The sequence below is a fragment of the Canis lupus genome, chromosome 25 (genome assembly GCF_003254725.2).
Source record: "Canis lupus dingo isolate Sandy chromosome 25, ASM325472v2, whole genome shotgun sequence".
Lineage (NCBI taxonomy): Eukaryota > Metazoa > Chordata > Mammalia > Carnivora > Canidae > Canis > Canis lupus.
Genome location: NC_064267.1, coordinates 23,492,125 through 23,507,547, shown reverse-complemented (window position 1 = coordinate 23,507,547; position 15,423 = coordinate 23,492,125). Strand labels below are relative to the sequence as shown.

The 15,423-nt window shown below is 37.2% G+C and overlaps 1 protein-coding gene and 1 long non-coding RNA gene across 4 annotated transcripts in view; one reads left to right on the top strand and one right to left on the bottom strand.

Annotated features, from left to right (window-relative positions):
- Window positions 1-15,423, bottom strand: part of GALNTL6 (polypeptide N-acetylgalactosaminyltransferase like 6) — a 1,158,724-nt gene that overhangs the window by 200,255 nt on the left and 943,046 nt on the right. The window contains exon 6 of the mRNA XM_025462860.3: window positions 3,121-3,306. Within this exon, the coding sequence (XP_025318645.1) occupies window positions 3,121-3,306 (186 nt within the window). The remainder of the gene's footprint in view (window positions 1-3,120; window positions 3,307-15,423) is intronic.
- The window catches only part of LOC112669614 (uncharacterized), a 30,577-nt gene that overhangs the window by 3,412 nt on the left and 11,742 nt on the right, over window positions 1-15,423 (top strand). The gene's annotated exons all lie outside the window — the stretch shown is intronic.

Genomic DNA, 15,423 nt, shown 5'->3' with positions numbered 1-15,423 from the left:
TCTAATTTACTTTGTTGGAAGAGTGGGGTATATAATACATATACCATACACAATAAGGGTCAATTGACTGTTAATGTGATTGGTAAGGCTTCTGGTCAACACTAGGCTATTGGTAGTGAAGTTTTGGGTGGAGTCCAAAGTTACACATGAATATTTGACTGTATGGGGTGTTGGTGCTCCTAATCTCTGTGTAGTTTAAGGGGCCAACTGTACTTTCTTCCCAAGAATGTGCACTCAATTGATATTTATTATAACAAGCATATTGTCTGACAGAACTTAAGTATGAACATCTGCTTTCTGGTTATTTGGACACTCTGATGTGGCATGCAGAATAAAATACATTCAAATATCTTAAAAAACATATTTTTTAGAAATAATGAGGTTTGGTTATCTTAGTATTATTATTTTGGTGATGCTGATAAGGCAGGGTGGAGAAACCACCGAATTCTGTAGAAGGTCTCCCCTCCATATTTATATATTCTTTCCTTCCTTCCTTCCTTCCTTCCTTCCTTCCTTCCTTCCTTCCTTCCTTCCTTCCTTCCTTCCTTCCTAATTCAACAACTATTTATTGAATAGAAATTATATGCCTGCCACTTTTCTAGGTTCTGGGAACATATCAATGAGTAACAACCACAAAAATCTCTGTCTTTAGCAGTAGAGGAAAGACCATCAATATACATAATAAATCTTTAAATTATATAGCACGTTCAGAGGTGACAAATGTGATAGAAAAAAGATTAAACAGGGTAAGGGGAATATAGAATGCTGGTATGTGGCAAGGTAAACAGCATGGCCCCAGGGCCTCTGAGAGCCTGGAGGTTGCCTTAATATTATTTCAGCTAACTCGTAGACAGGGAGAGCCCCAGCACTATTTCAGGTGATTCTTCACCAAGCACCCTGTGAGCATCCATTTTCACCTGAGTAAGTCTTGTAATGGGTTTTAATCTTTATCTAAATGGTGTTTCCCCATAGATGTCTTTGGCAGAGGGGGCTATCATTGCGCTGTTCAAAATCTCTCTGCAGGTGTTTTAATATTAAGGTTTCAGTGACTTTCTTCAATCAAATTCAGAATCAGGTTGATTTACAAGTTCCTTGACCAACAAGGAGTCCCAAGGTGACCCAAAGAGAATGAGTATGTTAAATTAACTGTCAACTTTCCCTTCAAATTTCCTTTCAGCTCTCATCCAGCTGTTCTAGCTTAGGGTGAAAGCAGCATGACTAATTTTTCATCTAAGGCTTGTGCCTACATTTCAATTTCCAGGGATCAAACAAACAGACTCTTAATGGGAAATTGAAATTCAGGTATAATCCCAAGGTGAAAAATGAACCAAGAAACTGTGTGGCTCCGCCTGTTTTTTCATTTTGGATGATGTGTCAAGGCACTGATAGAGGAAAATAAAAAAAGATAGTGATCCTGAGCTTGAATCATTTCTTATCCATCAGGCCTACAGGAAATGAAATGTTTTAATGAGAAAAAGTGGGTTTCTCTTTATTTTTGCTCTCTCTCTCTCTCTTTTCCTGTTGGATTCATATGAACAATCAGAGGCTTGATAATTGGCATTTAGGAATTGCTTTGGTTCATAAATAAATTAGGCCTTTTGCTGACTTCCTTGAGTATTCAACAGTATACAGGTCAAATTCAGTTTGCAGGAATCTCACTGTTGCTGATGAAACTCTAAATTGCTATGTCCTTGGACAAGGTACTTTTAATTAAAAGCTCAGAGGAATCTCTGGCCGCAGGAGCACTGAGACATTCCTGTTGATTACGATGGCTGGGCAGTCATCTGTGTAGGTATGTGTGGATCTGGTGATGCGGTGGGGTGTTAGTTGCTGGTCATTTCCTGTCTTAAATCCTACACAGTTTCAATTGATTTCCCCCCCACATCTTTTACTAATGGAGCTTTGCTGGTTCCAGCTGAAATCCTACACAGTAGTCAATAGCAAATCATTCTTTCTGAGGCAGCTTATTGTAAAGGCAGTTTTTACTGGCTTTAGCTCCAAGGCCAGGGATATATTTACAATAAAAGTTGATTTAGCGAAATCTAAAAGAATAAGGAGTCATACGGTATGTGCACACCAAGAGCTTCTTAGAAACATATATTTTTTTTTCCAAGCTTGTAATTTATTCCTCGTCCACTACTGGACTTTATGTCTGACTTCATTGTGAAGTAAAAAACAGAAGAGTCAAGCTCCAACTGAGCCACACGTGTGTTTTCTAGCTTGAATGACTTTTACTTCTTTCATGTTTCTAACAGTTCAACTGTGATGCGATAGAGAGGCTTCTTCTTTCCCTACTCTTCAGCCATATTGTGAGCATGTGAGATGTGTCATCTGGATAGTAGCTTGGAGTGTTTGAGGGGGTCCTACGTAAACTTGGGAGATTATATATTTAGGGCCCCAGAGCCATGCCAGAAGTGGCTAGGAGAACTGGCATTACAAATTCTAGAAAATGTCAGAGCATTTACACTTGAATTATATTCTAGGGGTGAATAATTTTCTATCCTCATTTCTTAACAGTTCTATAATCATTGTTAAGCTCTGTGTGTGTGGTGAGTGAGTGTGTTTTAATCTTACTGTAATTAGAACTAGAGCTTTTAAGTATTTTTTTTTCTGGGGCTGCTGCGTGGCTCATTGGTTTGGCATCTACCTTTGGCTCAGATTGTGACCCCAGGGTCCTGGGATTGAGTCCCACATCGGACTCCCTGAGGGGAGCCTCTTTCTCCCTCTGCCTATGTCTCTGCCTCTCTCTCTGTGTCTCTCATGAATAAATAAATAAAATCTTTTTAAAAAACACTTTTTTCTTTTATTATTTACCTAATGATTATAAGAACAATAAAGGAGAATTTAGTTTAAACTAAATGAAACTTTTTCAAGCCTTAAGTTAGATTGCAGTTGGTAGTAGCTAAAATGTCAATTTTAATGTAGTTGTCTAGTTACCTACTTGTCCTTAGCCGAGGTTAAGACAGAAGTCAAGGCTCTCACTGTAAAAATGGTAGAAGGGATCTCTAGTCTTTGTTGATTGCAATCTGAACAGAAGCAAGCCACAAACTCCCTATGAAGGAGGGTGATTCCCCAGGCCCCCCTGGTCCCCAGAAAGCCACCATTAGTATGCGTACTCACTAAGGAGTGGGGGCAGCCAGTTCACATTGACTTCACAGTGGGAGTCCAGGAACGTCAAGACTTCTCCTCTGGCCATAGATGCCCCCAAGAGGCGGGTCCGGATGAGCCCTTCCCTTTTCTTGGTGCGAACAATCCTGACTTTGGAAAATCGGGCCATATATTCTTCTAACTTATCCTTCAAGTGTTCTAGGAATGAAGCAGAGAGTGTAGAGAAAGAACATAAAACATTAATTGCAACAGAATTATCCGTGGGTGTTTATGCATTAAGTGTATGTGAATGATGAATCCAAGCTTACGTCCATTTTTCTCCTCTCCTCATCTCGAGCGAAGACGCTAATAAGATTTTATGTCCAGAGGGTTTTTTCTTTTATTTTATGCTTTCCAAAAGGCTTCATAAATTGCAAATACTGCCCTTTGTTTCAACACTGTAGAAGACATAGACCCACGAGAGTTGTACCATGTGCCAACTGTCGACCAGCTGCCACCATGCTTAATCCTGGCCAGCATTTGCCACAATGAGCATTGGCCCTCTGGTTCCTGCTGTGTAAAGTCAGATGAACATTCCAGCATATGGGTTCTTTTCAACAAGAGGGCTCTTTCCAGCAAAGCCATACCTATTTCTGTGTTTTGAAAATAATGCATATAAAACCACCAGAAAAAATTATATCTCTCAAATCAACAAGAACCAAACAGATTCTCTCCCCCACTCCTTCTGCTCCCAGGGTAAAAGGAAACTAATAAAGAAGTTTAGCATCTTCTGATTGGAAGTGTAGAAAGGACTGACTTGCTATTAAAATTAGACAGGAAAAGGAGAAGGTAGATAGATACTACACAATCATTTTGAACTTAGCTATTTAAGGTTAGAAAACAAAAATTTTAAAAATGTCTCTTTGCCTAATTAAAAACAAACTGTAGGAACCAAACCGAATCAGAGAGCTTATTTACAGAGCAAAAACATTTCCTCCTGGCTGTTGTAAAATGCATTAATATCTTAGATCTTTAATGCCAAGTAAGTGTGTTTGATGTCTTTCTGTGGAAGATGTACTCATATAACTTATATCCTATGCTTTTACTCTTTGGTACCTAAAACAATAGGAGGGCTTTGCTAGAGTTTCTAACAAGTCATATCTAATATTCATAGAAACAGAATCTTAGTATGCAATATGTTCTGTAGTTCCACTTTCAAACTTTCCCTGCATGTGTGCAATCAAAAGCAATATTATTATTAAATCTCCTTCTATGATCTGTAGCAATAGGGATTCACATAAGGATTTATGATTCCCTTCCCTGCAATCCAATTTAACAGATTTCAGAATTACTCATATTGGAATTTCTCTACGCATAAATTTTTATTTTTATTTCTTCTCATTTATGTAGTATTTTTTTTAAATCTCAATTTCCAGGACATCTGTGTGACTCAGTTGGTTAAATGTCCTACTCCTGATTTTGGTTCAGGTCATGATCTCAGGGTCCTGAGATCAAGCCTCGCATTAGGCAAATCACTGAGCTTGGAGCCTGTTTGAGATTCTCTCTCTCCCTCTCCCTCTTCTCTTCCCTCCGTTGTGCACCTACATGCATGTGCTCTCTCTTTCTCTCTCTCTCTCTAAAAAAAACCAAAAAAACAAAAAAACCAAACGCTCAATTTCCTTTTTTTCTGACTGCCCCATAACTATGCTTTACAAATGTATCAAGTAAAAAACTACTTAGTTTTCTAATTTTTGCTATAAAAGAATATTGGTATGATCTTTAACAAGTGTTTTAGCACAAAATAGGTTCCCTTCTATTTTGTTCTTCCTGTAATGAGCAGAGGTATGGAGATCAGACTACCAAATGCAAAGATTACAGATTTGAAGTCAGAATAGACCTACGTGGGTACTAGGTCAGTATCAGTGAAATATATGAATAGGTCATGTAAATTCTCCTGGCCTGAATTTCTTTACCTATGAAGGGAATCAGGGGATTTTCTCCACTTAGAGTGTGGTAGAGGGTGCAGCTTTTGGTTAGAGACCTCACGGTGCTCATTCAGTAAACATTCACTAAGTCAATAATTGGAGACCTCCTAAGTTGCCTGTACTTATGAAGAGAAAGAACAGCATTTCCAGCTGAAGAAATGCCTTTGAATGCTCAGTCTGAAAGGTGAAAAACATAGGATTTTTGTTTCTTGGTGAGATTTTGATAATTCATCATATTCTATTTATTGAAAATTTAAAGAGTGAAAGGTTTTGGCTAGCAATAAATGAACACATAAAACGTGACGGCAGTATCATAGCTTTTCAACCGAAAGGCTGACTCCAAAGCATCTCTGTCTCTTTAAGACAGGTGTGCCGTGCAAAGGGACTAACTTCTGCCCCCCACTCTCCTCTTTGCTTTCTCTCCCCTGCTCCTCTCTGTGCAAGCTGCAGAGAAAATTCCAAAGGATGGCACAACACAGTGCCACCTGTGAATAAGACCAGATTGTACTAACCTGTTAGGGAAGTAAAGCAGAAACCTGCACCCAGTTTTGCAATCAAAGGCAAGGAGTTAGTAGCAAGTGATCAATCCCAGAGCTCTCTATATGCTGCTTTTGAAAGGCCTGTGTTTGGTCAGGGTTTTTCATAGTAATAAATGTTTAAGAAGACACGCCATATCTCATTACTGTAATTTATTCAGGCACTGAAATCCTTCCGTATCTCCAATGTACAAACAAGTGTCATTCTAGAAGTTTTTTTGTAAACCAGTTATGTGGACCGCAGAAACATAATGTCTTCTGGAAATTGTGTCACAATGGTCACTGGGGATGAAAGAAGTGAACATTTGTTAAACCCACCAAAACAGTGTTCATTTGTGTTCTTTCATGAAGCCTTCCTAGTCTTTGGCAAGTACCACTGTGAATTTGGTCTTGGTCTTGGCGGTCTGGGCTGCAGTTAGTTCTTTCCTCCCTGACCCCTAGGACTAATAGGAGCCTCCTGGGGCGAGGAGGACTCATTCTCTGTAGCTGCGTATGAAAGGGTTGTTTATTACCTGGGAGTATGGACTTTCCCTACCTTTTAGTTTATATGAAATTCTCTGGAATTTAGTGGGGGTGGGGCAGAGTAGGGGGCACTATCTCTGCATGTCTCCTTTCCCTCTAGGCACATTATCTGATTCTGTGGATTTTTCTTTGATCAAAACCCATTTTAATGTACTAAAAGAATTGTATGGTATCCATAAAGCACCAAGGGTTTGACCCCCAAATAGAGTCATCTTATTGTTCAAATCAATTCTTTCAGTTTGAACTTTGCAGTAATCATTAGGTTGCTTTGCCTCAAAATAATGATCTGGTTGACTGCCCTTGTGAAGGGTCCATTCTCCTTTAGTAGTTCAGTTATAATTTCTAATTACCCATAACTCACAATGAAGACAGGTATCATCAGTCTAATTAGCAAATTAGACTCTCATACAACGGAGTTACTGGGGATGGTGGAGATGGCTTTAAATTAAAAACATTTTGTATTTCTTTTATATGAACAAATGTTTAGACTTATTTCTAAAATATTATTAAAATGATTTTAAACATGATTTTATATGATTTTAATTCAAGCACAGTATCTTTGAAGATCCCATTTGAATTTAGTTTTAAATAATGACAAGAGGGTTTATGGTATTTTTATAAAACAGGCAGATTTCTTTAGACTATGAGACATTTGGGGAACCAGTAAAATTTTTTGGTTGGTGGCTACAAAACTACTAGTTAAAGCCTGCTGAGTGGTATCCTGACTACCTGGACAAGTGAACACAACTTCAAATATGCCAGTTTTTGCCACAGTTTATTGTATCATTGTGAGGCAATAGGGAATGAAAAGTTGTCCATAAGTGAAATTTTGGTATCTTGTTCTGTATTAAATTTAGCAGTTTTCTTGGTAATTTTCCTCTTTTTCTAGAGATTTCACCTATGCTCCATGAACTTTTTTTTTTTTTTTTTTTTTTTTTTTTTTTTTTTTTTTTATGATAGTCACACACACACAGAGAGAGAGGCAGAGACACAGGAAGAGGGAGAAGCAGGCTCCATGCTCCAGGAGCCCGATGTGGGATTCGATCCCGGGTCTCCAGGATCGCGCCCTGGGCCAAAGACAGGGGCTAAACCTCTGCGCCACCCAGGGATCCCGCTCCATGAACTTATATGAAGAATATATCATTCACTTGTATATTTAAAGTTTAAGGGTAGCAACTAAACACTAAAAATCACCTTCGATGACATGCACAGTCAAGAGTTGAGGACTAACTGGCCACATGCCTTTGGGTGAGTCACTACACCCCACTTAACCTCATTTTCCTTAGCTATAAGGGAGGAAATTTGCCCAGTTGGTCTTAAATATTCCTTCTAGTTCTATGATTCTATGGTTTCCTCCTGTGAAGTTTTACTTATAGAGTAGATGTGACCCTATCAAGGACCTAGTTTTTTCTCAAAAGCATCTTAATGGTTGGTATTTTGTTTCTTTGGGCTGTGTCTCACTTCTGAAAATAAGAGTCAAATAAAAATAAAGCTAATATGTATCAAAGATTTAGTCAAAAAGCAAACTCCAGGGTATTTTCTTTGGTCAATACAGCATCTGTCTAATCTCCTGCAGTTCACTGTCTATAAGACTTACTGATGTCAAAATAATGACTTTGAAGCACTGTAAGTTCATCAAAGATTTATATCTGTTCAATAAGTTATGCTTATTATGTCAGAAAAATATAGTAGCAGAGTTTAGACAGCTTTCTAGTCTACCTCTGAGGAGTTGTTCCCAAGGGGACAGACAATCCAGTGACTATCAGTGTTATAGAGCATGGCCAGTGTGTCTCAAGTAGAAGACCCACAAAAGGCCAAGCAAACAGCTGCCCTGTCACAGCAGCTCATTGAGGCTCAGCAACTTGTTGTCCAATTCCTTCTATCTCCTTTGAATTCCCTAATTTACATCCCAAGGAGAGAGCAAAAGGGACAAGGAGACACTGTTTATCTAGAGATAGAGATTTCTATATTTAACTACATACCTATGGAGATGAAATGTCTTTGATGTGTATAGTTTAGTGTTAGCAGAATGTAGTAAAGCATGACTTTAAGATCATGTAGAATAGTTGCTGGTTGTTATGAGTTCTGGAATGTAATGGAATATATATACACAGTAACATACACATCTTCCTTTTCTGGTTAATCCTCACAATAAAAATATACTATTAATACAACTCTCAGTATTCTAGGTAATTGGAGGTTATATCAGAGTGACAAGTAATACTTCATAATTAGGAAATATGAGATATTTTTCTATTTCTTAATCCACTTGACATATTCATGTGTATATTTTAACCAAAAGTGGCTGTGTTCAGAATAACTTTCTGCATAACAGAGCCTCTAGAGACTTTTTCTACAGTCTTTACACAGGAGAAATACAGGCATACCTCAGAGATATTGGAGGTTGGGTTCCAAATCACCACAAAAAAAGTAAAATCACAGTAAAGCAAGTCAAAGAAATTTTTTTGGTTTCCCAGTGCATATACAAGTTTAAGTTACAATACATTGTAGTCTATTAAATAGGCAATAGCATTATGTCTCAAAACAATGTATATACCTTAATTGAAAAATATTTTATTGCTAAAAATTGCTAACCCTCAGGGAATTCTTATCTTTTTGCTGGTGGAGCATCTTGCCTCAATGTTGATGGCTGCTAACTGATCAGGGTGGTGGTTGCTGGAGGTTGGGGTGACTGTGGCAATTCACATTAGACGACAGTTAGGTTTGCTGCAACAATGACTCTTTTCCACAACCCATTTCACGAGAGCATGTGATATGATTGGATAACATTTACCCACTGTAGAACTTCATTCAAAATTGGAGTCAAATGTCTCAAACCCTGCTGCTGCTTTATCAACTATGTTTACATTATACTGTAAATGCTTTGTTTTCATTTCAACAATCTTCATAGCATCTCCACCAGGAGTAGTTTCCATCTCAAGAAACCATTTTCTTTGCTCACCCATAAGAAGCAACTCCTTATCTGTTCAAATTTGATCATGAGATAGTAGCAATCCAGTTCCAACTTCAGGTTCTACTTCTAGTTCTCTTACTGTTCTACTACATCTCCAATTACTTCCTACTCTGAAGTCCTAAACCTCTTACAGTCATCCATGAGGATTAGAATCAACTTCTTCCAAACTCCTGTTCATGTTGATGTTTTGAATGCTTCCCAAGAATCACAAATGTTCTTCAAGGTATCTAGCATAGTGAATCCTTTCCAGGAGGTTTTCAATTTACTTTGCTCAGATTCTTTAGAGGGATCACTATCAATGACAGCTATAGTCTTACAGAATGTATTTCTTAAGTAATAAGATTTGAAAATTGAAATTACTCCTTGATGTGTGGACTGCAGAATGGATGTTGTATTAGCAGACATGAAAATAACACCAATCTTGTTGCCTATCTCCCTTAGGGCTCTAGGGTGACCTGGCATACTGTAAATGAGCAGCCATATTTTGAAAGAAATCTTTATTTTGAGAAGGACGTCTCAACACTGGGCTTAAAATATTTAGTAAACCATGTTGCAAGCAGATGTGCTGTCATCCAAGTTTTGTTGTTCCATTTATAGAGCACAAGGAGAGTAGATTGAGCATAATTCTTAAAAGCTTAGGATTTTCAGAATGGTCAGGGAGCTCTGGCTTCAACTTCAAGTCACCATCTGCATTAGCCCTTAACAACAGAGTCAGCCTGTCCTTTGAAACATTAAAGCCAGGCATTTACTTCTCTTTAGCTATAAAAATCTTAAATGGTATCTTCTTTCAAGAGATGGCTGTTTCATCTGGTAAAAATCTATTGTTTAGTATAGCCACCTTCATTAATGACCTGAGCTAGACCTTTTGCATCAGTGCCTGCTGCTTCACTTTGCACTCTTCCATTACAGAGATGGCTTCTCTCCTCTTCTTTCCTTATTAAACCTCATGAACCAACCTCTTCTAGCTTTCAACTTTTCTTCTGCAGCTTCTTCACCTCTCCCGGCCATCTTAGAATTGAAGAGAGTGAGGACCTTGATCTGGATTGGCTTTTGGTTTAAGGGAATGTGGTAGCTGGTTTGGTCTTCTATCAGGACCACTCAAACTTTCTCCACATCAGCAATAAGGCTGTTTCTCTTTTGTATCATTCATGTGTTCACTGGGATATCACTTTTAATTTTCCTTCAAGAATTTCTTCTTTGCATTCATAAACTGTTTGATTCAGGAGGCCTAGCTTTCATCCTGTCTCAGCTTTTAACATGCTTTCCTCGCTAAACATAATCATTTCTAACTTGATTTGAAGTGAGAGACATGTGACACTTGCACTTGAACACTTAGCGGCCATTGTAGGGTTATTAACTGGCCTAATTTCAATATTGTTATGTCTCAGGGAAGAGGGAAGCCCCAGAAGAGGCAGACAATGTGGGAAAGGTTGGTCATGAAGCAGTCAGAACACACTTTTATCTATTAAGTTCACTATATTATAAGGGGTGGGATTTGTGGCATTCCAAAACAATTACCATAGTTTCATCAAAGATCACTGATCACGTAGCACTGTAACAAATATAAGAAAAATGAAAAAGTTAGAAATATGAGAATGACCAAAATGTGACACAGAGACACAGAAGTGAGCAAATGGTTTTGGAAAAATGGCATTGACAGACTTGCTCAATTTGGAGTTGTCTGGAAGAGACCTTCAGTTTGTAAAAATTTGCAGTATCTGCAAAGTGAAATGAAATAAAGCACAATAAAAGGAGGTGTGCCTGTCCATAGATTTTGTCTCTCATTGAGCTCCAGAAAATGGTCGATCTCTTTATTTTCTGGTTGACCACACCAAATCTGTCCCTTTTGATGGGATTCAAATATAGACATTTTACATTAGAATAAAAAAAAATCCAACCAAGAAAGTAATAGCATTTGTGAAACCATATTCAATTATCTCTATTATGATTCCAATTGGGTTCTCTATGTGAATGTCCTATTTTCTATTTTTTTTTTAACATGCAAGACCTCTGAAGTCATTTGGGAAATAGCTGGGGACACCGAACTTAAATATATAGACAAAATGTATTCCAGCTCATATAAAAAAGAAAAGATAGAATTAAGATGTCATCCTTTTGCAACTCCTAACGAACTAATGGATCAAACCATCGATGGCTGCTAACATCACAAAAGGAGCTACAATCACCTAGTTATGTGCCTCTTAATGAAAGAACACATCACCATCTACAAAGTATTCTTGCCAAAAGCACTAAATGAATTTGATCATGCCTTTAGACCCAACAACCCATTTATCGGAAGTAAAGGATTGGAGAATATGTCAAATGACACATCAGAGAAATAATCAGCAAAATTCAAACTATGGGAAGTTCCCTAGGGCAAATGGCTTGATTTCTTCAACAAATAGACTAAAAGGTAAAAGAAAAGAAATGAAAAGAGAATCCTAAAGATTAAAAAATTCTTAAGAAATACAGTGTATCAACCAGTCACACTGAGAGGATCTGATATGAATCCTGATTCTAAGATAGAGTTGAGAAAATAAAAAGGAGCCTCTGATGTCTGATAACTGTGCTCACAGTGAGACTTATCTTTTCCTTTGGAGGTAACAATCCCACAGAACATCAACACCCAACAAGGTAACTCAGAGACCATAAGAAAGTGAGACAAAAACAAGATAGCCATGAAACCTACAATATTCCAAATCTCCCTCTTTCTCAGCTACAGCGGGTGGCTGCTACTTTTGACCAATTAGGTTTTTATACAGTTGTGGAAAGAATTTGAGGTTCTTTTCTCCCCAAGAGATTCTTGACTCTGTGCAATCATGGAAGGAAAGAATTGGACACCGTTCTTCAGAAGTCTTTTGCATTTCTGCCTGTTTTGGGAAGGAGGCCATGACTACCACTTGTTCCAGATTATCTTTTCAAGGATGTTTATATAGAAAATAGACATAAAAAGCAGAGATCATGTCTCTCCCAGAAAAAAGGCAGGTTTATTTATAAGGCTTGGAAGGTAGCAATAGTGTCTCCCTCTGCATGCTTGCTTCCCATTACAGAAGATTTGAGTTCCATAAATTCAAGATTCCTTCACTAAAGTATACCCCACTGCTCTTGTATCTGTGCACACTGGCCTTGTACCCGGGTGACTTGGGGGCAAGGGGAATTGACACAGGCACCCTGACCATAATGTGGCTTCCTGTGCTATTGGTACTAAAGTTCATCATCTCTGATCTAGGATTCTCATGTCTTCTGCCTCCATTAGACAGTGGCAGGCCATCTTGGCAACTTGTAACTAGAGTGAAATATCAGATTCGTTACAGTTCTTCACAGAGAGGAGGGAAGGCCACTGATGAAGGACTCTTAAACACTCCATGGCAACTTTAGAGTTTTCTGACCAGGGCACATATAGAAATCAAGGGGAAGCAGTTGTTGATAATTACATATGCCAGACTATCCACTTCTGTACCGGTTGGGGAATATGAACACTGACTGGCTATTAAATGACATTAAGAGATTATTATTTTTTTTAAATAGGCTCCATGCCCAACAGGGGGCTTGGAGTCATGACCTTGAAGTCAGGAATGCTCTACCAACTGAGCCAGCTAGGCACCCCCAGACTATCCACTTTTAACCCTGGCACAGCCTAGCTCTGCTCAGCTCTGAACTCCACCGCCCCCCATATTTCTTTCTTGTTATTTTTTCCTGCAGTTAAATCCTTTCAGTATTTGAAAATATCTCTGTCCTCACACAAAAATGTCATAGTGAGAAACAGTGACTATGTTTATCTGGAGAATTTGGATACTTTTCTATGAGCAGCTCTTAGAACCCCATATTCCCACAGAGACAACAGGGATAGGTGGGATCTTCTCTTGGTGAATCAGGTAAGCAAGTTCCTTGGGATCCTCTCTCTTTTTCTCTATGTTGCTTTTTCATCATTTGCTTAAAGGACAATTGAATTATAGATTTTCAGAATGGCTTTAAATGTGTAACATATTCAGACCAACACAAAAGAAACAAAATGCCACAATACCTAATACATATGCTCACCGTATGGCCTCTTATTGTGTAGTAAACAAACACAGATCTAGCGCCCGTCATCACTCATGGAAAGCTTCCTTCTCTATGCTTAGCATAGCATGTAAATGGGTTTAAAACCTCCTGTGAAATGCTCACATATCAAAGATTATTTGAATACCTATGAGTAAAGGTCTTAAAAGTGAAAAAAATTATAGGTGCCATCATACATAAAAGGATTTAGAACTTTTTCTGAAAAAACAGTGTGTGTGTGTGTGTGTGTGTGTGCGTGTGTGTGACAGAGAGACAGAGAAGAGGAGATCTTCAGATAAAATATTTAGTTTGTCATCTTTTATATAGAGGTATATTCTTTAGAATGGTTTTGCAAGAGGGTAAATAATAGATTACTTCATACAGAGTATTTGGACATTTTGGTAACAGCCTAAAAACTGCCCATACAAATGTATACATATACAAACACCTACACAAACACATCTGTGATGCAGCTTTTATTTCAGTTTATTTATCTAAATTTAATTTGTATTCATTACTTATGTCAGTTTTGAGAAGGTAATGTATATTTTGATGTAACAAAAGTATTTGAATTCTATTTTTCCTTTTCCGCAGTATTTTTTTAAAGGCTTTTTGAAGACTGGTTTGTCTGATGTTTTAAATATTTCTCAAATAATTCATATTTAGATTATATGATATTTTTCTAAGCATTTTATATTTTTCAAAAGTCATGGTGATGGAAGGATTTCTGTGAATGAATAAAGGTGACATAATCTGAATATAGTTTATAGTTTGTAATTGTTCTATTTACCTAAATGTAGAATGAGAACTTTATTCTAAGTTAGGCCTAATAAAATTTACTGTAATGCAAAACTGTTTTCTTTATTTCTACTGGTGCTTTTTTTGCCTCAAAGATGAAAAAAGATATAAATGGAAACTGGGTAATAGTCAGAGGTCTTTTCTATGTAATACTGTTGCTGAGTATTTTGAACTCACTGTAAATGGATTCATTTCAATACAATGGAAACATCTCTACTTTTTAATAATTTGGTAGTTTTATTAGATTTTAAACATTCTGTCTCTTACAAAGAATAGCCCACATAGTTTACAAGTTTCTATTAATGCTAACTACATGATAATTCAGTGTAAATGCTCAAATGTAAAAATCTTACCCTTAGCACAGTAAACAATTCAGTATTGGTTTAGCATTATACTGGTTCAGTATTACACCGTTTGACTGAAATAATGAAGTATTTTCCTGAAGATACTGTTAGGCTTTCATCTATAAATATTAGAGAATAGTTTAATTATAGGAAAGTATTACATATAATGCAGAATTTTAAATTTAAAAAACATCACACAAACAACATTTGAATTATAATGTTAACATAGGAGAGCAAATCCCTAAGTTCATCTAGATCACTTCTTCTTTTTGTCCATTCAGTTTTTTAAAAACGTTGTGATAAAAGACACAGAACATAAATTTATAAATTTACCATCTTAATTATTTTCAAGTTCACAGTTCAGTCAGTAGGGTTAAATATATTCACATTGTTGTGCAATCAGTCTCCAGATGTTTTGATCCTGCAAACTGAAACTCTATACCCATTAAATACCTACCCCTGTCCTCTTTCCCAGTGTTTGGAAATCACCATTAGCTTTCTTTCTCCCTAAGTCTGACTACTCTAGATACATCACACAGTGTAATCATATGGTATTTGCCTTCTTATTACTGATTTATTTTACTCAGCATAATGTTCTTAGAGTTTACCGGTGTTGTAGCCTATCTCAGAATTTCTTTGCTTTTTAGGGTGGAATCTTTCACTGCATTACTTTATCCCTTTTTCTGTCAATGGGCATTTGGGTTGTTTCTACCTTTTGGCTCATGTGCATAATACTGCTATGAATATAGATATCCAAATATCTCAAGACTTTGTTTTCAATTCTGTTGGAAATATACTCCAAAATAGAATTAACTAGATCATATGGTAATTCTATTTTAAAATTTTTGAGGTGCCACCATACTCTTTTCCATCACAGTTGTGCCAGTTTACAGTCTCATCAGTAGTGGACAGGGTACCTTTTCAGTTTTAGAGTCCTTATGATTCTTTTTGCAAAATATATATTTAAACAAATTACATTTCAGTGGAACGTGGAGGAAAACTAGCAAAAGTCTTGAGAGCTACCTAAAAGTCTTGGGAACTATAAAAAAATTTCTCCAAAGTGACTCTAATCCACTAAATACTAAATATTCCATAAGGAAGTAAAAGTCTGAGTACTGAAATAATGAATACCTTCA